Below are 23645 nucleotides of genomic sequence, written 5' to 3'. Positions count from 1 at the left end.
GAACCAGTGTTTGAGAAAACACAGGGCTGTGTACATGCACAGATGTGTAAGGCCATCACATCAGCCTATGCCAGACAGGCTGAGCACATAAATATCTCTCCATCGCCTCTTTTCCTCTTGGCTGACTGGAAGTGGAGGTTATTTTCTCCCTATGGTTTGAGTTTCTCCAGCACTAAAATGTGCCACACAATTTAACTCTACAGCTTCTTACTTCCCCCTTACTGGGGCTTTCAAGCTTAAGTGAATTAATCAGCGTATGTAGTTTTAGGAAATGATTTATACCTTATCAAAATAAGATGTGGCTTACCACATTGGAACTTCATGCTATGATAGTATCAAAGGAAACCACAGTTTCACTTTTGCCAAAAGTGTGTGGGAACCTTACCAAATTATACACATACAAATTTTCAAAGTGAAGATCTATAAAGGTAAAGCAGAGTCAGGATTTTCAGCCTTCACAAAAGATGGCAAATGCTACAGGTGGAACACAAAGCTTACAAGTTGATTCCAGAATTATTCTTTCCTGGCAGAAACTCCTGAAGTTGCACAGGAGTGTGAAGAGACCTTTCTATAAGTGACATATACAATTAGATACAGTGCATTTATACTTTGTAGGCATGCAGTTTTCAGCTTGAGAGAATTCAGCTCACTGCCTGAAGTGTGGGAGCAAAAGAAAATGGGTATTTAGCATCCCCCTGCTTGCTGGTTGCAGAACTTCATGAAGTGACATGTCTCTCAGAGATGTGACCTGATGCCAACATCATCCTTGCATTCTGTGCTGCATGGAGGAGTAATTTATTTTTTTTTCAGTTAAGTTGCTTCAGCAAATTCTCCTGTCATTAGGAAAAGACGGCACTGTGAGGAGAGTTGTCATCTTTATTTTAAAATCTTGTAGCAATTGATTTATATTCATTCTATTGACACCAATTTTGACAAGTTTTGTGTTCCTTTTCATGTAATGGAAATTCCATAGCAGACATCTTAGAAGGGTGGTGTGTCAAAGCCTGTAGGCTGTTCTTAATTTTTAAACCACCTTCATAATTCAAAGCTACAGCCAGCTGAATTTCTGTTGGAATTGAGAAAACTTTATATAACCAGATCCACAGATGAAAATGATGCCAGCCAAAATTATACTCTTGTACAAAAAACAATTACACAACACTGATTAAATTACTGGATCAGTACCTTTTGAAGTCACTGAAATACATATTAATTAGGTTATTGAAGATTAGAGGTGGTGTTTTCATGTCATGGATGAGAGTTGGGAGGGAAAGGATTAAAAATAGTAAAATATGGTCATCATGAAGAAGCCATTTCTGCTAGTAAGCTACCAAACATAAGTTTTCTTTTTAAATTCAATTACCCAATATTTACAGAAGAGTCTCTGAATATCAATCAGTTGCCATGGAAATATGGAGACTAAGCAGATAAACAAAAACAACACCTGAAATTAAATTGAATTTGAATGGACATGCAGTTTGCTTCCATCGCTTGCATTGTATCAGGCATCTGTACACTGTGCAATATGTTTCATTCAACACATGGTTTGACACCCAAAGGTAACCAAGAAAGAAATAAGTTGTTACAATTAGCATCTTTATGTAAAATTTCACACTCCACAAAACAATGCAACTGACACAAGGGCTTACACAGAACATTGGGCGATATTTTGCACTCACTGTGATGGCTTGGAAATATAATTCACTGCACAATACTGACAGAATATTTACAGAAAATAAGAGCAATCATTAGTCTCTTATAAATAAGGTGACCAAATATCCCAGCCTTCTATGAGTACATGCAACCCCCTCCACGATGAAGTCATGTCAGTTATTTTGCTCTTATGAGCCTTCTCCTATCCCCATCAGTATTCCAAAAACAAAAGAAAGATACCACACACAACCAGAAGTAGTCACACAACAAAACCCCGTTCTTGTTATAAAATTCAAATTCTCAGACATCCTTTTAGTACTGTCTCATTTTAGTTCTGTTTTTACTGCTTTACTTCAGTGGGTTTCCCCTTTCCCTGAATGTGATGCTGGTCCCCACCTTGACAGGAGCATAGAGGACTCTGGAGAAATGAACTATAAAAAGGCATCATCCCAGCAGTAAGGAAAACAAAAGAACATGGTCTGCAGGCAAAAGGAAAAGGAAGATGAAGACTCCATTTGTGTCTAGAAGGGTTATGAGACAGTGGACATTTTGGTCGCCTTAGTTACAAGTCTCTCTGTCACCTGCATGCATGGACTTTTGTTTTAGTCTGTAAGTGTTGATCTCACAATCACACACAGTTTTATTCAAACACCAAACTGGTGAACAGTGTTATGAACAATCACAAGGATGGAATAGCCTTTTCTCCCAGAAGTCACAAAACAAGATACTCCTTGAAGTCTTCTTACCAGCTGTGCAAATTGATCTGTACAAGTCCCATCTCCTGGTAGCCAGCACTAACCCTACAGGCATGACCAGCTCAAGCTGTGACCCTTTACAAGTTGTGTACGAGGTTGCCATTAAGGTGACGTTCAGCAAGGTTACCACACATGGCTTGGGTACCACAGTTACCAGCAAATCACTTTAATGGTGACCAATATATTATAAGTTACTCCAGCTACACACATATCAGAGAGGATTATTACAGAGACAATACTTTACACTCCTCTACCTGCAGCTTTCAGTTTGGTTTGGTTTGTTGCTGTTTTCTACACGGTGGTGGTCTCCCATGGCGCATAATGTGTTTTTCTAAACTATCCAGGATGGCAACAGCAATCCTTTGGACATGGGGATCAGTGTGGACATTTTCCTTGATGTTGTACAAATGCTGCAAACCACCTTCTTCAATTAACATGCTGCAGTATCTGGCAGCTGTAATAGAAATATATAGAGGGAATTAAAACCAGAATTATCTAGGGTAAAGGTAGCAGATACTTGTAAACACTGATTCAAATCCACTTTTGTCTCCAGGCAGTATTTAAGACACTCCCTAAAGTGTCCACAGAAGTGCATGAATACTATAACAAGTGACAACACAACAGAGTTATTTGGACAGGACTCCAGCTGTAATCAGGTCTCTTACCAGTCCGTCTCAGCTGACTGGAAAGTGCCCTGTGATATGCACAGCATTCTCTTCCTCCCACCTCCTCTACAGGCATTTAAAGTGCACATAAAAAATCCAGAAGAAATGGGAATCCAAAGCACTATAGTTTCTATCACTCTAGGTAGTAATAGCCCTTTTCCCAAAAATCTCAGTACGGAACAGTTACCAAAAAACTATATCAGATATACCACATCATCTGTCCAGGCTTGGAGAGTGAATACAAACTAGTTCCTTCCAATAGTTTACTAAATGTATTGATGGTAGCCTCTCATTAGTTTTAAGTTTCTACAAGTACCTTTCCAGGGTTTTTTCCACTTACATTCTGGAATTTACTAAGTTGAAATCACACCCCCATCAGCTGCAGCATTATTAAGAGCAGGGAACAGCTATAAAAAGAGCTGTAGGGTGAATGTAATGTGCAAGCTCCAGAAGTTGTTATGGAAAGGTCAGGATGACTGTAATGCAATCCACAGGGCATTACCTCAGATGGGCCCAATTTCACCATTCATCTCAGTGATGCAACACCAGACTTGTTTTAATGCTGATGTTGAGCATTTCGCTGGGGATCACATTTACTGTGGTGCTACTAAATATTTCAGCTAGGTTACCTCACTGAGGTCACTATGACACAAACAGCAGCAGAAGAAAAAAAAATACCAAAAAACCAATTACTTCCAGACTACTTTACACTGTCATCTATAAGAGAAGGTCAAAATAAAAAGCATCTCCTCTCCATGACTACTAAAAGCTTTCTTGGTACAAAGCACCAAAAGCTGAAGATTTCCCCCCTAAATACAACTCCTTATTTCAGAATTAAACAAATTTTCCTCCAGAGTAGGTTATTATATTTGCTACTAAACATTTGGGTTTTCTGCAACTTTGTCCAGAAGCTTCTGCCATCAACTACCATCAGAACTAAAGGAATTCTGTCTCGGTCTCAAATCAGGAGTAGGCCAATACAAACCTCAGTAGCATGTTAAAAGCTCAGAGGTGAGGACAGACATAATACTAAAAATAAATAGAACAAATAGGACAACACAAAGTTAACAGGACTGAGACACAATGAGAAATTACAGGGCCTTATTTAAAATCTGTTACCCAGATCTGATCAGTAAAACAACTCTGTCAGAAGAGTCTGACTTCAACGTGAAAAACCTCACAGATTTCTGCACAGTACCCTGGGAACAGAGGCTCATTATATTTATGAGCTCTATGCAGGGCAGCAAAACAGTATTCTCTGTGCAGTTATATATTATGTCATGCTATTGGTTGGTCCTGAATAGATTCCTTATCACTGCAGCAATAGTGATTTATGGGACAGGGATAAACAAGCCTAGATATGCAGCCATCAAGGAGATTAAAAACTGGCACAGAAAACACTTCAAATACTTTAGAAGGAATCTGCTTTATATAGATCTATTCATGCCAAAAAATTCTGTTAAAAAAAAACAAAAAAAAAAATTAAGAGCAAGGTTTGTCCCCTCCTGCATTTAGGTATGGTTGGGGGATTTAGTTCCTTTTCCCAACACTTGTGCATTACATCAAATGCTATCAAATCATTTTGCAGATGGGAAATAGAGATTAAGAAAGTGACATTTATGTCACAGCAGGTTACTGCAAAAAGCCAATTAGAGATGACGACTACCTATAACTTCTGTTCCCACAGCAAGACACTGCTACCTGCTATGGTCATTGCTCTTAACTTAAAAGAAATTTGTTGCCCAGCATTAATATTTGCCTATTTTATTTGAATAAAAACACATGTGTAAGCAAAAAATGTAGTTAAATCTTAACAAATCCACATTTTGGAATTAATACTATGCATCTAACAGTAAAATTTCAGTTAATAGAAGAGATGTAAGGAACTTTTACTACTCTTTTTCTGCCCCATTTAGTCAAGCCCCAAATGTAGTTTCTCCAGAGGATTAGGAATGAATACCCAAGAAATACTTATTTTTCCAACTTCATGCTAGTGAATAACATACCAAAAAATAAGAATTTTAAGTGTAATGTTCTCTCAATACATACGATTTTTGCTGCAGACGTGCTGCATGGCCCACACTGCCCATAACTGGACACCAGGTGTCATGAAACAGCCAAGCAGTGGAAAAAATGGATTGAAAGACCTATTAAAAAAAAAAAAAGAGAAGAGAAACAGTTACTTGCTTTATTACTAGGTACTATTACTTCAGAGTAAGTCTGCTCATTCAGCCATATGTTAACTACAGGAGACATTGATAAACATTAAGAGGCTGGTCTGCTGCATCTAACATTCATTTAAGACAACTACCTGCAAATATCAGAAATAGCAGACATGTGGTATGGTTTTATTTATTTTTTTCCCCCCAAACTCTTGACCATAAGATAAAACAATAGTTACCTGTATGCCACCATCTCACATTCTGGGGTTGGCCAATTCAAAATGGCAGCATGCTGTAAAATACAGAACCAAGAACATTGACTGTTAAATACAAACATTGAAAAAAAAATAGAGAAGACTGTGATAAAATTCACCATCATTTCTGTACCAGCTGTTCAAGGAGAGATGTCCTCTGGCTGCGACTTAATGTCCAGGCCTGCTCTCCTCGAGATATCAGATGAGCAATAATCCCTGCTGCAAAGTAGCTGACTTCCACCTCCACACTGTGCAACAATTTACTGATGTGGTCTATGAAATCCTTCCACATTAATTCAGAATGGAGTTCTTTAACTTCAGCTATGTTATTCTGGAATGGGGAGATAAATAATAAAAAAAAAGAGAAAATGTCAACAGAAAGAAGAATGTGTGAGGGAGATGAACTATATTGTGTGAGTAGGCACAGATAAACATTCAGATGAGATCTCTGTACATCCAAGCGACCACCACATGCCAAAATACTACTTTTGCTTTGGGAGATTTTTCCAGTCTATGCAGGAATTTGCTTCAAAACATAGAGGTTTTCTCCTAAGTGATTTTATTCCATTAACATGCAAATTACACTAAATCAAAGGCTGTTTTTAACATTCTCAAGTTCAATTGAAAATAATTTCAGCAGTGCAAAATTCTGCATTCCACTGACTTTCAACCTACTTTTTGCATTTGGACTCATGTGAAGCCTCACTCTCCTATATTAAAAGCTCTTTTTATTTCCTATAACCATCAATTTCAATGTAACTTTTGAAGAAACATGGAACAGTCCAAAAACATGTCAATTGTGAATATATACATTATAAGAATTAAAGAAGAATGTAAAAAATATTAGGACATGAAAAAATATTTTTTCAGATTAAGATAGGGTAAAAAAAAGCCTGTCAAAATAAATTTTTTAAAGTACATATTTTAGACTTTTTTTTTCCTTTTTCATCTCACCAGAAGTCCAAGAACTTTCTGTTGGATGGATGATTCAGATGGAAAAGACTGTGGATAAAAGAAATAAACAAAAGGTAAACGTTTATGCTAACAATTGAAAAAGCTTTAATTAAAAACCAGTGTTGAAAATCCACCACCAAGCCTCCCCATCTCACCTCTAAGACTCTCATGAAAAGTTCTAGCCCTTGGTTTTCAATAAAGTGCCGACACGTTGTTGGAGATTCATCTGTGAGGTTCCAAAGTGCACTCAGTGTGAACTTGAGGGTGGTATCTACAAGATTCTGATTTGTTTTCTGTTTAACTATTTGTAGAAGTTGCTGGGGGAAAAAAACATACAAACATCAAAATATCAATATACCTATTAACTCCTCTGCTTTTTCTACACTAACTGGGCAATGCATAGCTGTCATTTATATACAGAGTAAAGATATACTTGTTTAGAGTCAAACTATACAAAATAAACCAGCTATTAAACTTTTTACCTCCCCTCTGAATATAGTTGCCTGCTAAAGGAATTCCTTTTTTTCCACAGTAATTACATGTGTAGGGCTATCACAGATGGCACAAAGCCATCCACAAAACTTGCAACCTTTACAGCAGTATTTACTTCAAATATTCTCATTTTGAGCACCTTAAACAATGAATTACAAATCAAGATATGTCTTGCTGTATTACTTTGCAGTAATTGTGTTAAGTTTCTCCACTTGAGCTTACCTTCTAACCAATTTTCACATGAATACATGCTAATATGTTAGAATTTTATCTCCTTATGTTTACTTTGTATCTTCAGGAACACTGTTAGTAGGAACAGCTGGAACAGACTGGATGGCAGGAAGGCATCAGACTTACCCTAACAATGAAGAGTTCTGCACCGAGTTGAGCTGTTTGCTCTGTTGAAAGCTGGGAACAAACAAAAGCAGATCAACTTTTTTTTTTTTTACTTTAGAAATATTATCCTATCATCTCAAAGCTTAAATCCATACCTTTGCAGCAAGAATGGAAATTATGGCTACAGCCATCCTTTGCATGTTTTGATCCTCGTGATTACACAGCCACTGCATAACAAGTTTGGCTGCTTCAAACCTGGAAGTTAAAAATAAAATTAATTTTTGTAAGTCTTATAAGTCTTAATAAAAGAAAGATGTACACAAACAACAGAAGAAGTATTCTTCATACCATACAAAATAGAAAGACACAGTGAAATTGCAGGTATTGTAGGAGCCTCTGTCAAGCTGTTGGCTTAGGTTCTCTTATTTCTAATTATGTATCAAAGTGCACAGGAATTGCTCCCAAGGAAGGAAGAAAAATTTGGTACAATCTCCTGAAACATCAGGCCATCACACTTCAAAGTATTTGAACAAAACATTTGAGTAGAAAAATGTCTGCAAAAAGCAACCCCAGAGAAATGCTGACTTCTGTTACATGGAACACCTGGATAGACCTATCCAGGTGAAGTAAAAAAAAAAACTGTATAGCAAAGGATTTTTTCAGACCAATACTCAATGGTATATATTTGGGTCAACACACCTAAAACAATATAGGCCAGATAAATTCAGCACACTGGAATGATTTAAACTGAACAAAACTGGGGCCAGAAACAAAAGCTTCTGAAGAAAAATATTCTGCAAAGCTACAACTCATTTCAACTGACATCTAAACTGACTTGCCTGTTAAATGGGACATCCTGGAGGATTCTGTCACTGCATAGTGAAAGAAGGCAATTCTTTTGCAGCTGTGAGAAATTAAAAATAATTGCTTCATTAGAAACATACAACTTTCAGAATACTTTCTTGCTATGAACATATTTCTATGAGGTCCTGAGATGTGGAGAAACCTTTTGTTAAGGCCCACAAGACAGAGAATGCCACAGAAGGCAGAGAAGCTTTGCCTTGTACCTGCTGGTGGTTTGGGAAGTGCTCCATGGCCTTGAGGAGCAGGTGAGTGACGTCTGCCAGGAGCCGCACGGGCATCCCGGCCGCCAGGTCCTGCTTGGTGAGGTTGAAGACGCAGGCGCTCGCCGCCAGCTGCACGGGCAGGTTCAGGGGGTGGTTCCTCATGCCGATCACCACCAGCTGCAGCACAACAGTTTGGCCCACGTTAGCTGCTCACACGTTTGCACACAGACCCCAAGAACAATCTGCCTCCTGCTCGAGGCCACAACAATGACTCACAGCACCCAATTTCTGCCTCCCTTGTACTCGAGTGAGAAATCCATCTGGTGTGATTTTAATACTCAAGGAATAACATTTCCTTCTGCTCAGCGAATCAAACCTGGCAACTTCTACTGCTCCAAGTCCTTTTGCACAGCTTGTAGCAACCTCTCAAAGAAGAGGCTGCACAGATTGCAAGAAATTCCTAGAAAGAGCCAGGCTGGGATAAAATCACCAAACCCTTTCAGAGATGAATAAAGTGGGACAGAATTTCTGCAGTGCAATGATAATGATGTAGTGCCTTGTTTGGTGATGAGCCATTTCAAATCCCATCCTGAGCTGCTACGTCAGGAGGGATTTTTTGCAGCTTATTCCTGAATGGTTTTGGCTACATATGTTGATTCTGATCTCACCTAATAATAGCATTTTTCTTGTTGATAATTAACTGTCAAACTCTTTTTGATATTGATGGCAATAAATTTAAGGTGACTTGTTCAATATTAAAGAGAATAAGAAAAATGTGTCCCACTGGTGCATCTTTTTAGGATTCCTACAAAACTTAAACCATCTCTGATGTTCTAGACATGGAAAGCCAATGCCTAGAGTGGATTTCTAAGGAAGTTTCTGGGCTCCATTTTCAGCCCCCTGCAGAACACTAACAATATCCATTCACTCATTACCACACCGGAGGGTGACAGTAGAGAAACTGTCACTGAATTCTTATTATTACTGTTTTGTGAGCATCAGCAGAAGGCACTGTTATGTCTGCTGAATAAGAGTAGACAGACCTTTGCTTAGAACCTCAACAGATATGATCTAATGACAGAATTCAGAATCTGAAGAATATTTCATATCATATTCAAAGTTATGTGACAAAATTAATTAATATGTTACTAAATTTAGATAATTTACGTTAGTACAGAACCATTTTACCTAATATAAAACATTACAGGGCATCTTCTACATCACTCTTGTTTAAATAGTTCTTTATTTTTATTTAACATAACGATTTTAATCTTAAAAAAACACAAACAAAAAGGTAGAAGCTTATAAACTAACTTATACCCGGGTTTTGGGGATGAGCTCAGGAAGAACACATGAGAACCATCAAAACTATTATTTTACCTTTAAAATTTCAGGTTTAGTTTTTTCCATTACATGTGTCAGGCTGAATAAATGAAAGAGTGCTTCTCTCACAAAGAAGGCCCGTTCACTGTAACGCTTCAGTGCTTCCGAAATCTGAGTTTCATTTGCTTCTCCTGACACCTGTGAACACAGAAATAATCTTTAGTTCAAGATGTCAACATTTTACTTTCAAAATTTTCTTCTCAAAAAATGCAAAGCTGCAGTTTCAAAGGCAGTGATTTGGCCAAGTCCTTCAGTAAGTAAATGATTTCCAGCCTGCTCCAGTTTCCATTTAATGATATTTTCTCTGTTTATAACTGTAAGTTGTATAACTGAAGATGGTTTTTTCCTCAGTTCTTTTATTTAATGAATCATTGCTGCAATCACTGTTTTTTAAAATTCTTAGGGAAGCACGCACAACTTGTTCTACTTAACACGGCACATACAAAAAAAGTAAAATATTCATAAAGTGTCACATTCTGTGCATCCTGTATTGTATACAGGCATATTTATTGAAACTTCTGAGATCAGGAATATATTACAGCCTTGAAAAAACTGATTGCATCTTGGATTTTGTTTTATATTCTCTACTGATTAGAACAGGGCAACCCTGTTTAATGACATGTTGTACAGCCAATTATACCCTACATGAATAATTTCCACTTAGTTTCATGTTCTCAACTATAATATCTGCCTAGTGTTCATAATCAAATTTCACAGGGCTGCTGTAAAGAGAGCAATATTTTACCTCTGCTGTTTCCATGAGTTCTGTGTCTTGTTTACTCTTTAGCAGTATCTAGACTAAGCAGTTGAATATTTCAGCAGAGTTACTAATGAATTTAGGTCACCAAAAAAAAAGGAAATAAAATCAATTATAGCCTACAATCTCTTCTTGACAACTATGCCTTAAAAAAAAAAGGAATGCAAACTGCATTTTGCTAACCACAATGCCACAAGATCACTGAGACTTTCATATTACTAGAACCTTCTTCCCTCCTGCCTTTTCATGGCACAGATAGTTCTATGAAGCAAGTATTCTGAACAGCAAGGATTACATTGTATTATTTTATACCAAACATGAGGTATAACCTCCTGATGCTGGATATCATCACACCAAAGGGGAACTTGCTTTCTCCAACCACGCATTTCAACATTCAGACACTTCCCCTATCAGCTGTGACAACTAAGTACACAAGAGACCTGGCCCTTAACAGCTGTCAAATGTTTCAGGGATAAAACCCACAAAATTGTGTAGGTGTGTTTCTCCACTTGCCTATAACAAGAGCATTCTGAAATTTAAAACTCAAGTGGGAAGTTAAACTTGCACAGGGCAGACTAAACTATGGACACATTAGGCTCTCTTCCTCATTCCTTCTACAGGTTCCATCATCCTCAAAACACAGCAGAAAACTCAGTGTCAAAGATGATATACCACTGAAATGTATAAAACAACTTTTAAAAAAATTAATTCTGACCTGCTCATTCTCCAATAACTGCATTCAGATTCTACAAAACAGGGAACCATGTCTTTGTCTTGTTGCCTGGCTCTAAAAATTAAATAAATAAATGCACTGCAGAAAACATCATCTCATCCTAAGGGGCTAAGTAACTGAGGATTTTCTCAAGAAGAGGAAATCTTTCATCCTTAGTTATTGCTTCTTAGGTGTTGCTTTCATCACCAGAATACCTTGCAAGATGGGTAGAAATACTGTAAGAGGAAATATCAGTGGTGATGGAATATAACAGCAACTGAGTTATTCAGCTTTATTGTATCTGCTGTGTTAATCATGAACTGCTCAAAGCTTATGCAAATTCTACCTCCACCCCTTACACATTGCTGACTTATGCCAGATACTGTCTGGAATACAGAGAATATTATCCCACTAAGTGACTTCAGACCAGACAAAGTTCAGCTCTCTTAGACTTGGTAAATCAGGATCTAAGGTTCACTGAAAAGGCACAGAAAACAGATGGCACTTACAAGTATATGTATATATACAGTATTATGTAAATCTAGCAGTTTGTGTCAAATTTTAGTAGGAATTTCACCTAAAGCCAGTAATTATAATTAACAGTCAAAAAAAATGAACCTACAGCCTCCTATTGAAACACACACATACATTTGTTACAATTAAGTCTATTTTCCCTGCACATTGTAATTTTCAGTGAAATTAATTCCCCCACTTAACCTTCAGGTTTCCTTCTCCTGTTAGGAACTCTGAGTAGCCGGCGTCAGTAGCTAGCAGTCCTACAAACTGCATTGTGGGCCGCTGCAGAACGAATGCTTGTACAGCTTTATCTGTGACATGTTTTCTTCCAGAAATGTCCAAAGACACAAGGTTAGGCAAGATATCTTTCTGTTCCAGTAAACGAAGAGCTATGTCCGACGTGAACTGTTTGTCGTCCGAAATATCAAGGTGGTTCAGGTATTTTAGTTCTCTTATAACATCCAGAATCTGGGTTGTGGTCATTTTCAAGCATTTCAGGTGGTGCATGGTCAAAGACTTGAGCCGGTCTTTGCAGGTGAGGAGTGCTGTTATGTCAGTGACAGAGGTGTTGGATATATCCAGACTTTCCAACCTGGGAAGTGAAGCAACATCTGCCAAGTCCTCGTTGTAGAATAGCACGTTGGTGATGCTCAACGCGCGGAGCCCGGACAGCTGACTGAAACACCTCTCGTAAGGGTCTTCCAGGGAGAGAGTCAGTGAGTTCAGCACCAGGCACTGCAGATTCTGCTGGATCCACTTATTGCTGCCCAGTCCACTGATAATGTCTGTGATTGTTATGTCTGCATTCACCCCCGTGGCATCCAGCTCCACCAGCTTGTGATGGCAGAAGGCTTTGCGGAAAGCCACGGCTGAGATTTTGGCTTTGCGGATACAGGCGCGCTTCAAGCGCATCTGGTTGCCTCGGAAGATGCCCACGGTCCCATCGTTCAGAAGCCCTGTGGGAAAACAGCATCAGTGCTTGGCTCCAGTGTTACACACCACCACCTTGACATTAAGAACCCAAAGGGCACAAAGTGTTGGAAGAGAAAATTAATTACAAAGTAGTTTGCCTTGGATCATTACACTACTGATAGCAAAATCACACGTTTGAGTTTTTGCTTTGAACATTATGATGCCATGTTTGGAAAATTCCAGGTTTAAGAATAGAACAGATAAATAAGAAGCAGTAAATTCATGTTACCTGATTGGTTCAGAAAATGGAACACACAATAAATAAAATATGGGTATGATTCAAAACCAATCAGACTGCTGCCCTCATTTGCTGTATTTTTCTCACTGAACTGGATGGAAGCATGTCAAAAACAGAATTTCAAAATTTCTGAGTGTAGTTCTCCTCTGGTCACAGTTCCATTAACCTCAAGATTGTACAACCTATCAATGACCTGTTCTCATCTTGCTTTAACTACATAATCTAGCATTTGATTGAATTCATAAGTAGGATCGATACTAAATTAAGCTAATTAAGTTCTATATGAAGAAGGTAGGAGTGTTGCTCAGAAACAAGCTGAATGTGAGAAAGAAACCTAAAAAGTGATTCAAAGAATAGAAAGAGGAGGGCAAGGAAAGGGTGGGAAGGAGAAAAAGACTGAAAAGAAAAAAGAAAAAGCAACAATCTTGTTTAGTATCTTTTTACTCTGTATAAAGTAGCCTTTTCTTGCAAGACACTGGCAACATCCTAACTGAAAAAAATACATTAAGTGCCCTGCATGGAATTATCAAAAATGCATTGAATATACAAATATAAAATCTTGGTATCTTATCAACAGAAGGATTACAAAAAGCCATGTGAAAGGTACAGTTGCACAAGCATCCACACAAAAGCAGTAGGAAGAACATGTCCTAGTTTTGCCCCTACAGGGTTATAGATGTGAAAACTCCTAGTTTTTAATCTCCTGACTTCATACCTACTTAGCAAAGAAAATGAAAGAAAAATGCAATATATTTGAATAACATCACTGCCACTACAGTCTGGATTTAAGTCATGGGCTAGTAATTGCCTCTGGACAAAGGTAAATTATAATAAAGATTTGCTGACCTTTCTAGGGAGCAAATGGTTCAGGCATTTCTGACCATTACTTTCCTCTTTTGCAGGGAAAGCAAAAATATGGGATGAAACAACTGATATGGAACAGAAGTAAAAGCAGTAAATCTAATTTAGTTTGGTTAAAGTGTCAATAAATTATTTCTTAATTTTTGCTTATCTCTTCATTTAAGGACCAAGCTCTCTCACTGGCCTGCCTTAGCCACTCCATGTTTACCTGTCACACACTTTTTTCCATCTGCCATTCTCTTTGTTTGTGACATTTTGGTGTCTGGAAGTGTCTTCACCACTGCCAGCACCAGTAATAAGTTTCTGGTAATTCAGTTTCCTTGAATCTGACTTCTTGGGACTACACTAAGTAACTCCTTATCAGAAAGTGTATTTTTTTTTTTTTTTGAGTTTGTCTTTTTTACGACCATTCCTTCTGTTCCTTCTAACCAGAACACCTTGAAAAAAACCAGAACACCAATACTTGCCCAGTAAGACCCAAATAAAATCTGCACCTGTAGGATAGGGTGTTTGGTCTGTTTACAGTAATTTTTCTAGTGTCATGTCTCATTTTTTAACAAAAGTGTCCAGGATCTCAAGGAAGGGGCTTCTTATCTCTTTTCTAGCACAATTTATACCTTTACTTTTTCATGATAAGTTTTATTAGATAAATTTTATCATGCTTAAAGCAAGCAACCAAGAGGGCAGCCCTCTCCTCAGAAACATGCTGACAGAGAACCAGCAACCCAGAACACAAAACGTAAGAATACCATAAGGTGTTTATACCACTCTAAAACTGCGTGGTCTGAAACAAATAATTTCATGTCCATAAAAGTGTTAAGAGACATAAGAAACTGTTTTAATGAATCACAAGCTTATTTTCTAGCTTAATTGCAGGGGCATACAGTGAAAAAAAAAAATCAAATGCTCTTCAAGAGGTATTGCTGCTAGAAGCAGTAGAATCTTTTTTTTCTGAAGTGATTGAAAGAAGACTGAAGAATGTTCAAGTTAAGGAAAATTAAAATCATAAACCAAGACCAAGAACTTTCTATTTAGATCTATGTGACAATGCAAAGGTCAGCTGAAGCTGTGTAAAGCAAAAATAACACAAATTCTCTATTAAGGGATTACAGAACACAGTTTTAACAGCTGCAGCAGCAGATTCTACTAGAAAATATAGCAGAACTGCAATGTCACATTCCAGTGGAGTATTTTCACCACTGACCCACAAATGATTGTTTTTACCATGAAATGCCATCGTCTGCAGCAGTCGATCAGCCACTTCTTGAGGGAACATTCCTGGCTCCTGCAAGCAAAATGTTCCATCTTGCCTTTCTGTGCAGAACTTCTCTAGGTTGGCAGTCAGGAAATTCAAACAGATATCAAGTAAAGAATATGGAGAAGCTTCCTCCTGTCATGTGCAAAAAACAATGAAACAAAGGAGATTTAGTCATGTCATTCTATGAACCTTCCATTATTCTATAATGTCTTTTTTGTTAGTCTGGCAAATATTACAAGAGGAGATGTCTCCCTCAGAGCTACACTAAGTCAGGTCACACAACAAACAACTGGCCAAACCAATGAGAGCCTCCTTCTTCCCCAGTCACCCCCAGAACCACATCCAGTCACGTCTGCTGTGCTTCAAATGCTACTTTCGTTCCCAAAGGAAAAAAAAACAATTGCTGAAAAATAATTTTAATTTATGAAGTCTACTGGGAATTAATCAATCAAGACAGACTGAAAGAAGATTTAAAAACAAATTATACTTCTTGATTTTAAATATTTTTTTTAAGCATTTAAGTCAATGCATATTAGAAGTCTACTACCAGCCTACATAAGAAATGCAGATACTGCAGATAAATTGCATATATAAGAGCAATTTTTGATACTGAAAAGGGCAGCTACAGCTTCACATCAAAAAAGAAAACACAAAAAGACCTGGGTTAATTTCAAATTTTGTGCAGCAATAAACTAATATCTATTATAGTAATCATTTTCCTCTTTCCAGGCATGCTGCACCTGGAAATCATCTATAGCAGAGGTCTGGGTACAAAGGACAAGGGAGAATATAAACCTGATCTTTTCCCCCACAGTTTGAGATTGGACACTGATACATGAAAATCTCTAAGGTTTTTTTTTTTCATGTCTAATAATAACCTACTGTTTTCAGCTACACAGATTAATCAACATAAAGAATGACTCTCAGCACTGTGAATCATCCCCAGCACCACACAAAAGAAGGCCGAGTGACTGGTACATACTCCCCCAGACAATATTGAAAATAACAGCATCAACTGTTGCCAGATCTCATCTGTGGGAAAAATAGTAGCTTCCCTTTTATACAGAAAGTTCTGGATAATTTCACCTTTCTTTCTCAGCTCATTTAACTTCTGTTGCTTCACTTGCCTAATATGCTGATCACAGGAGTACTGAAATATGTAAAAGGTTATAGAGAAGAAATATAAATAAGTTCACAGAGATAAGTCTTCTAAAATAAGGTGCACATATTTGAGGACTGGGAGGTACCACATTAGTGCAAAGATGGAATGGAGTCTATCTTTAATGAATCACATATTGACAACAATTAGAGACTGCAGTTTAATAGCTCCTGAAGACTTAAGTACAGGCTTGGGAAATAAAATCTCCAAGTTATTCATTCAAATGCAAGCTCTTTCTGCAGCTTTTGACATGCAATTTTCCATTCCTCTAACTCAGTTTTGTTAAATGCTTAAGTTTCATTATTTTTTAAGCTTTATTATTACATTGTATTGTTATAAAAACAGAGTTACTTTGCGATGCAACTTGCTCCCATACCAGAAAACACCAATTTTGGCTGCCTCCAATCTTAAGCGGCTAAGAAAATGAAGGACAGAATATGGAACTGTGAATGTCTTTTGTTTCTTTTTGTTCCTTTGTAGCGTGCAATGATGCCTGATTATTTTAAAATAGTACATTTTTTATATGGGATAGGAAAATTTCCTTCTAAACCTGAAATCAATACCTATTCCCAGGACTTCTACAATAGCTGATGAATGAAACAAGAATCAGAATCTTTACTCAAAGGTGTATGAAAACCATTCCCACTGAAGCAAAGACATTCACATCTCCATTAGATGATCTTGTGTTTCTAATTTGATGCTCAAAGATGACAAAACCAGAATACTAGATCTCTTCATTCCTCCTGGAACTGTTCCTTCCTATCTGCCAGAAAAGCTGAAACACTTTTATGTATCAGTGAACAAACTCCAATGAGAATTTTTAGCCCTGTAGATAGGCCACTGGCATATGACTCAGAAAACTATTTTTTCAACCAGTACCTCTGAGTGGCCAATCTGTCCTTTGGAAATGCAAGTTTATTTTTTATATAATCCCTCTGGAAGTTCACGCAGGGCATATCCATACAATCAAGGAATAACAACCACAAGCAGGGATCAATTACCTTGCAAACAACACAGTTCCTTTTTATTAATTCCACTCATTCCCATTATAGGAGACATTTGTAATATTTTTCAACTTGCTGCCAAAAGGCTGAGGAAACACCCCTAACAAAGGCTCCTGAGGTACCCTGGGCAGACAGGTAAAATGTTTGTTCTGTATCTAATAAAGTCCTCTGACAAGCATCCTAAAAACAATTTCCTAGACTGTGTGGTACTGAAACAGAAGAGCTCAAACGCACTCTGGAAGCCTTTCAGGTGAGCTGGAGGCATTCCTTTTCTCACTCCACTATACTTCAAGACAATATTGCCCAGATTAAGTTGTATTTAAGCTCTTACAAGGTCAGAATTTAAGTGGTTCCTTTCTCTAGCTCTGCTTTTGAATGTCAGGTTGAAGACAAACCTGGCATTTGTTTTTAGATCACTTTCTGTCTAATGAGACACTATAAATGTATGTCAAACATAGAAGAGCATTTAAACTTATCTTTTTTATTTAATAAACATCACCCAGCAGTTTTTGAGTAGAACTTCCAATATGCTATTTTACTTTTTCATAGTCATCATAACTATCTGATATTTCAATTAACTCCATTTAGGTTATTTTTATTATATCAAATTAATTGAGTAGCCAGGAAACAGATATAAATATTAATTTCCCAAACCACAGAACTATGCATTACATGATGCAAGCTGGGGTGCCTTCATTAACTAAAACATACATTATGAGAATAATGATACACATCTAAAACCTGGCTAGCTTATGGAATAGCTCAAAAAGTAGAATAATTGCATTTAGATAGGCTTTTAAAGGCTTATTTTAATTAATTCTTTTTTTAAAAAACACTTTTTAAGTGCTCAGTGCAATCAAGGCAAACCAAAAGTGTGCATGGGGATGGGGTAAACTGCCTGGCTACTGGCCTCTAACAGTAATCCAATACAGTGATGAACTGAAATGCAAAACCTGCTTCAACTTGACGTTACCAGTTCAACTTCGAGCTCAAACCAGGGCAGCTGGAAAGGTTCTCCCAAAGAACATTATCCTCCACATTTTCTTTTGAGAATTCCATGAATCAGCTTTAAATACCACTAGATATATTCAATATATATTTCAAATGCAGTTAAAAAGCAAGAGCTTAAGGGAACACATTAAAGCACCGTAAGTTGGAAACTCTTAAGCCAAACATTATAAACCCAGATTAACTGGTTGAATGTGAGTATCAAAACAAAATCCTGTTCCTTTGGGGAAGCATCACCAGGCAAGTACCTGCTTATATAACAATACCTAGAAAAAAAATAAGAAACAGGTATGTCTGCTGTTTTCTGTCAGTCATTACAATCAAGCTTTGCAAAAAAAAAAAAAAAAAAAAATTAAATTTCACTGTTGTGTGTGCCTTTCTCACTACAGGGGTTGTGATCCTACCAACTCCAGCCTGACAGATTCAGTTCCCATGGGCTCTGTCTCTCAGACTCATTAAAGACCCAATTTATTTTTTTTCCATTGGTAGTGTTTTGTTTTGGCTGGTTCTTTTTCCCCCTCAATAAACCAGTATGTAACACAGGAAGACAAATATCAATCTCACCTCTAACAGAACCATGTCTATGGTCTTCTCCTCAAGTTTTACACCCAATTGCAGACTCAGTATGAAAAACCCCAAACATGCCAGGTCTCTGTAAGCCTGGCCCACCTGCTTTTCCTTCCAAAGTCCCAAAGGACGAGATGGGCACAGGGTTAGGGACTTGTCAATTTGTGGCAGTCATTTCTCTCAAAACATTAACAGGAAAATAAGAGATAATTTAGAACCTCAGTCTTTGGTGCTGGATGCTGGACCGTGTTTTCCAGCTGTTTTCCACCTCTCCACAGCTCCAAAACTTTACTTACTTTCTTAAAATTAACATTCTTAAAACAATTAAGAAATAGAAACAGCCATCAAAATTCTTCTGAGTGCTAATAAAGGAAAGGCAGTGAAAAATAAACAGCTTCATGATTAATGCTACTAAGAAAGCTTTATGATTATCCTATTTAAATTAAGTAAAATGGAATTAAACAGAAGTAGGTGATTTATTAGCCAGACTCAAGGAAGGATTATGCTCAAAACTCCAATTTAACATTAACTATTCTGGCACAAGAAGTGGGAACATACTGATTAAAGCTGCTACTGATACAAAGCAGCAATCACAAGAGGCCTAAAATTAAATAGTGCCCCATTAGTATAACATAGTAAAGCCACTTATTTCAAGATTAACATCAAGAACCTCAGATACAAGTTCATCAATTAGAAATTATAGAGACTGGAACCAGAGTGGTGTGCTGAACTACAAAAAAGCATAAAAAAAGAAGGAAGGATTAAGTCACTTTCAAGGCACTTGGGAGATCTCACAGGGCTATTTATGTCAAAAGGTACCTGCACCATTTCAGTTTAAAGGTAACAGCTACTAGAATGCTCTGGGAAGCAAAAGTACCTTGGGAACAGGACATAAACCCAGCTTTTCTTAGCCTAGAAGATCAAAAGGTGAGAGATACAAATGCTACCTATAAATAAACACAGGACAATGAATATAAACTATAGACAGAAAAAAGCCATTAAGGAGAAGCACACTGTGAGCACAGCAACTAAGGTACATAGAAATGCCGTGAACTGGAAGCTTTGCCATAGATTTAAGCATAAGTACATAGTTAAACAATTAAATTCTACCCTAGTTCACTGATTAGAAGAACAGGAACAAAATGTAGCTACTTCAATAACAATGATACATAACTTTATTAGGGGATTGACTGAAATTAGGCTTTTAATGACAAGGGATAAGACTAAGACTGCCCACGAAGCTCCTGCTAGTCCTTGAAAAGCAAATATGCACACTCATGTCTGGAGCAGAGGAGCAATCCAAACAGCTTCCATATGTTCTGCTCCGGCCTGCCTGGAGCAGGGAAAGGCTGCTCCTTTGGCAGCTCCGCGCTGCAAGAGCTCAGCGAGGCCCACGCACCGTGCCTTGGCACGGCTTCCTCCAGACAGACGCTGGACAAAGCAGTTCCCAGTGGGAAGGTGCTGCTGGGGGCCGGGGGAGGCGGCAGCCGGAGGAGGCACAGGCGGCTGGGCTGAGCTGTGCCGGGCTGTGCCCTCACGCCGGCCGGCCGAGGGGCTCTGCCCCGCTCCGCCCTGGCGGCTGCGGCTGCTCGGCCCCGCACGGAGCTGTGAGGGGCCGGTCAGGGCGGCGGGTCTGGGCCAGCCGTCATCGCCCTCCCAGCTCCCTGGGACACCGAGCCGGGATCGAGCCTGCCGTCTGCCGGGTCCCGAGCGCCCTTTTACATAACGGGCGGCAGCGCCGCGGTTACACAACGAACGGCGGGGCTGCCCCGGCCCGGCCGCGGTGCCGCCGGGAGGGAGAGGAGGGGGGGCCCCGCCTGAGCCCCTCAGCCGGGCTTGCGCCGCCGCCATGGCGGCCCCTTCCCCGGGGTCACCTCCGCTACCTGCGCCGGGTCCGGCACCCCGGGGCTGCAGGCGAACATGTTGCTCCCCTTCCCTTCCTACCTCCCGCCCTGCCCGCCGGCATCCCCTCATCGCCCCCTCACCATTGCGGCGCTGGCTGCCGCCGGCGAGCGCCCAGCCAGCCGGTCCCGTCACTGGGCTTCTTCTCTTTTCGCTTTTTTCTTTCCCTCCCTCCCTTCCCCCGTGTTTACTCCCCCGACCTGGAAGTGAATGGTGCCTCAGCCGGCCGGGAACCCGCCTCCCTTAAAGGGGCTGCGCCAGCACAGGTTCGTGCCGGGCTCGGGGAGCGAAGCCTCAATGCTCCTTTTAACACTCGCGTTTAGGGCTCCAGGTGTGGGAAGAAGGGGCCATTGCGCAGCAAAGCGCATCGGCCTCTCTTGTTACGAGTGTGTGGGACCTTTTGTTCGGCCTGGTTGTCCCGGTAGTGGAGCCGGGACCCGGGAGCGCCCGGCTGGAGCAGGTGAGCAGCAGCTCTGTGGCCCTGGGGACATCCCACAGCCACCAGCTGGCGTCAGCTTCACGCCTCGTGTTCTCAGTCCTCTGCAATTTAAGTGTTTCCTGCACAAACTGGTTTATTCTGGTAATATGATTAATAACCTGCACCAGTACAATAGGTTTTGCCACCTGCTTTGGAGGGAAGCTTTGCTGTAAGTATAAACCATTCCATACAAAGTAATTTCAGCTTTCAGATAACAGTAGTAGTGAAGAAAACCTGTCTCCCAACCAATACGTACAGTGTACTGTTGGCCAGAAGAATACAGTTACTTCTTGTTTCAGGATACAAAGTAAAGAGTAATACAAGTACCGTATCCAAATAAAATAAATTAGAATATAGAATTTATGTAAAAGAATTGCTGATTCTACATACAGAAGCTTTTAATAACTGTTGTTTTCAAAACACATAAATACTTAGGAACAATTTCTAAAATTATTTATGTTTCGGTCTTTACAAGATGGCAAAAGATTCTATAAATACTATGAAACACAGTTTTACCAGTTTAAGGACTGTATAACAAAGGTCAATTATAGTTCCAATTCTTTAGATTAGGCTGCTGACATGGAAGAAATAAATTACATGCTCAAGACCTGACAAGCACAGAATTAAGAATCTTCATGTTCTGAATTGAACCACTTAAAAACCTAATCTGCTTAGAAGAAACAACTTACATAATTATGCACACAGATATTAGCTTAGATGAGGAAGCAGCTCATACTATTATTCTTAGTCCATTACGTGTTTCTTCCACTTCATAACGTCTTTGCAAGTTTCCAGGATGTTCTTTCAATGTCTTTTAAATTCACTGATTCACTCTGACTTATCACCAGATGTCTTGTTTTCTGAATTTATGATAGGAACTGGGCTCAGACAATGACAGACTGACCCCCTGATCCCAGTGCCTGTTCTTTGCTGTACTCAGGAATCCTCTCCACACCTGATATGGAGCAGCCATATGGTTGAGTTGGCACAGGCTCAACATTGGCATCAGAAACTGCAAAGACAAAATCCCAGCAAGACCAGACTCTTCAAGGACTTAAACTAACAAAGTCAAGAAATTTCTACTGAGCCTGTGCAAACTGAAATGTTTTCAAAGCTGGATTTCCAGAGAAACAGTATTGCTGGTACAAAAGCAGCTCATCTTCTAGAGGCTCCATCCAGAAAGGAGATTCACAGAAACCCTCTCAGATTGCAGCCAGCACTGGCCAAGCAATGTGCATCTTTTTCCTGCAGTCTCACACACATGGCAGTGGGTTTTGGTCAATACATATTGAAAACAAGACTTCAGCTGCATATGGAAAATGTGTTTTAACTTCAAGCCTGTTTTTTAACTGTCTGAAAAGTTTTAAGGAAATACTTTAGAAGCTGTAACTGGTGTTTCAACTATGCACCTGTAAGGGTTTGCTGCCAGTCCAGCTGGTGATGGCTGGTCACAATTAGCTCTAGCCCTTAATAAAGGATAAAACTTCTGTCCAGGAGTCCCTGCACAGGATTTAACTGCATTTTATTTATCCCAAAAACTCAACAAGCTGGTGTTATCCTACTGAAATAATTTGGGGCAAAGCATTTGCAAATATTGCAAATTGTATTTGAAATTTATTTTAACTCAAACTCAGATTAATTTTAAGCAATTAAACACACAGATTTCTAATGTGCTACTTTACAGAAAAATCAGTTTGTGCTCAGAACTGCTGGACTTGGATACTGTGCCCTGTTTTGTATAATTATTCTATTATCACATTTAGATTACATTAATCCATAAAGTTGTGAGTGACCATCCCTGGAACTGTTCAAGGCCAGGCTGGATGGGGTTTTGAGCAACCTGTACTAGTGGAAGGTGTCCCGGTCCATGGCAGGGGGATGGAACAAGATGATATTTAAGGTCCCTTCCCACCCAATCCATTCTGTGATTCTGAGATCATCGGAGAACCAGGGTTCGTTGTGTGTTAAATGCTTACCAGTCTCTGGGTGTTCCCAGTGCCCCTAGCATTGCCTGCTCAGTTCAGGTTCCAGTACTTAAAAAAATGCCTGTGAGAGTTTTTGTGGTATCACAGCAAGGAGCTGGGAGCAGTCTCTCCCAGGAGCACCCCTGTTCTAAAACGGATTCGGTAATTATTGAGCTGTTAATCCAGACAAAGGCGTGCAGGAGGCAGACTGAGGAATGGGGAAAGCAGCCCTGCTCCTAGGCCATGCAGAGCGCAATTAATGTACTGTCATGTCTCGGTTTATGGGTTGTGCTGAATCGGACCTCGGGAATACGCATCCGGTGGGGAAAAACTCTGAAAGTAAAATTCTAACAGTGTGTTACCGCGTAAAACTGCTGAACCGTCAGAGTTCCCGGTGACCCCGGGATGGAACCGTGCCGCTGAGCAGTGCATGGGAGGAGCCGTAACGAGAGACGTGTAAGGGAAGGTGCGCGAAGAGAGGCTGGGGAAGAGGCGGGGGAGTAGCCGGAGGAGCGGCTGCAGGGGAGG

The 23645-nt window shown here is 39.4% G+C and overlaps 1 protein-coding gene and 1 long non-coding RNA gene across 4 annotated transcripts; one reads left to right on the top strand and one right to left on the bottom strand.

Annotated features, from left to right (window-relative positions):
• Nucleotides 1-856: 856 nt before the first annotated feature.
• On the bottom strand, nt 857-20878 carry ZYG11B (zyg-11 family member B, cell cycle regulator). Of its 3 annotated transcripts, XM_015636205.2 has the most exons (14): nt 20759-20878; nt 15002-15167; nt 11908-12662; nt 9719-9859; nt 8339-8515; nt 8111-8175; nt 7427-7526; nt 7293-7343; nt 6599-6760; nt 6444-6491; nt 5623-5820; nt 5475-5527; nt 5123-5220; nt 857-2862 (listed from the first exon to the last, which is right to left on the bottom strand). In XM_015636205.2, exons 1-14 carry the CDS (start codon nt 20759-20761, stop codon nt 2672-2674), a joined length of 2208 nt encoding a protein of 735 aa, XP_015491691.1. In that variant the 5' UTR covers nt 20762-20878; the 3' UTR covers nt 857-2671. The 3 variants fall into 3 exon arrangements, 2 of the variants coding, with proteins under 2 accessions (XP_015491691.1, XP_015491692.1); XR_001523107.2 differs by lacking the exon at nt 857-2862 and having other exon boundaries at nt 5158-5220; nt 5609-5820; XM_015636206.3 differs by lacking the exons at nt 11908-12662; nt 15002-15167; nt 20759-20878 and adding an exon at nt 10467-11881.
• Nucleotides 20879-20947: 69 nt separating this feature from the next.
• LOC107208153 lies at nt 20948-22658 on the top strand. The gene is made up of 2 exons (XR_001523108.2): nt 20948-21135; nt 22029-22658. It is a non-coding gene; the product is annotated as an uncharacterized LOC107208153 (long non-coding RNA).
• Nucleotides 22659-23645: the final 987 nt, after the last annotated feature.

The sequence above is a fragment of the Parus major genome, chromosome 8, assembly GCF_001522545.3.
Source record: "Parus major isolate Abel chromosome 8, Parus_major1.1, whole genome shotgun sequence".
NCBI lineage: Eukaryota > Metazoa > Chordata > Aves > Passeriformes > Paridae > Parus > Parus major.
This window is presented reverse-complemented; position numbering and strand designations above follow the sequence as displayed.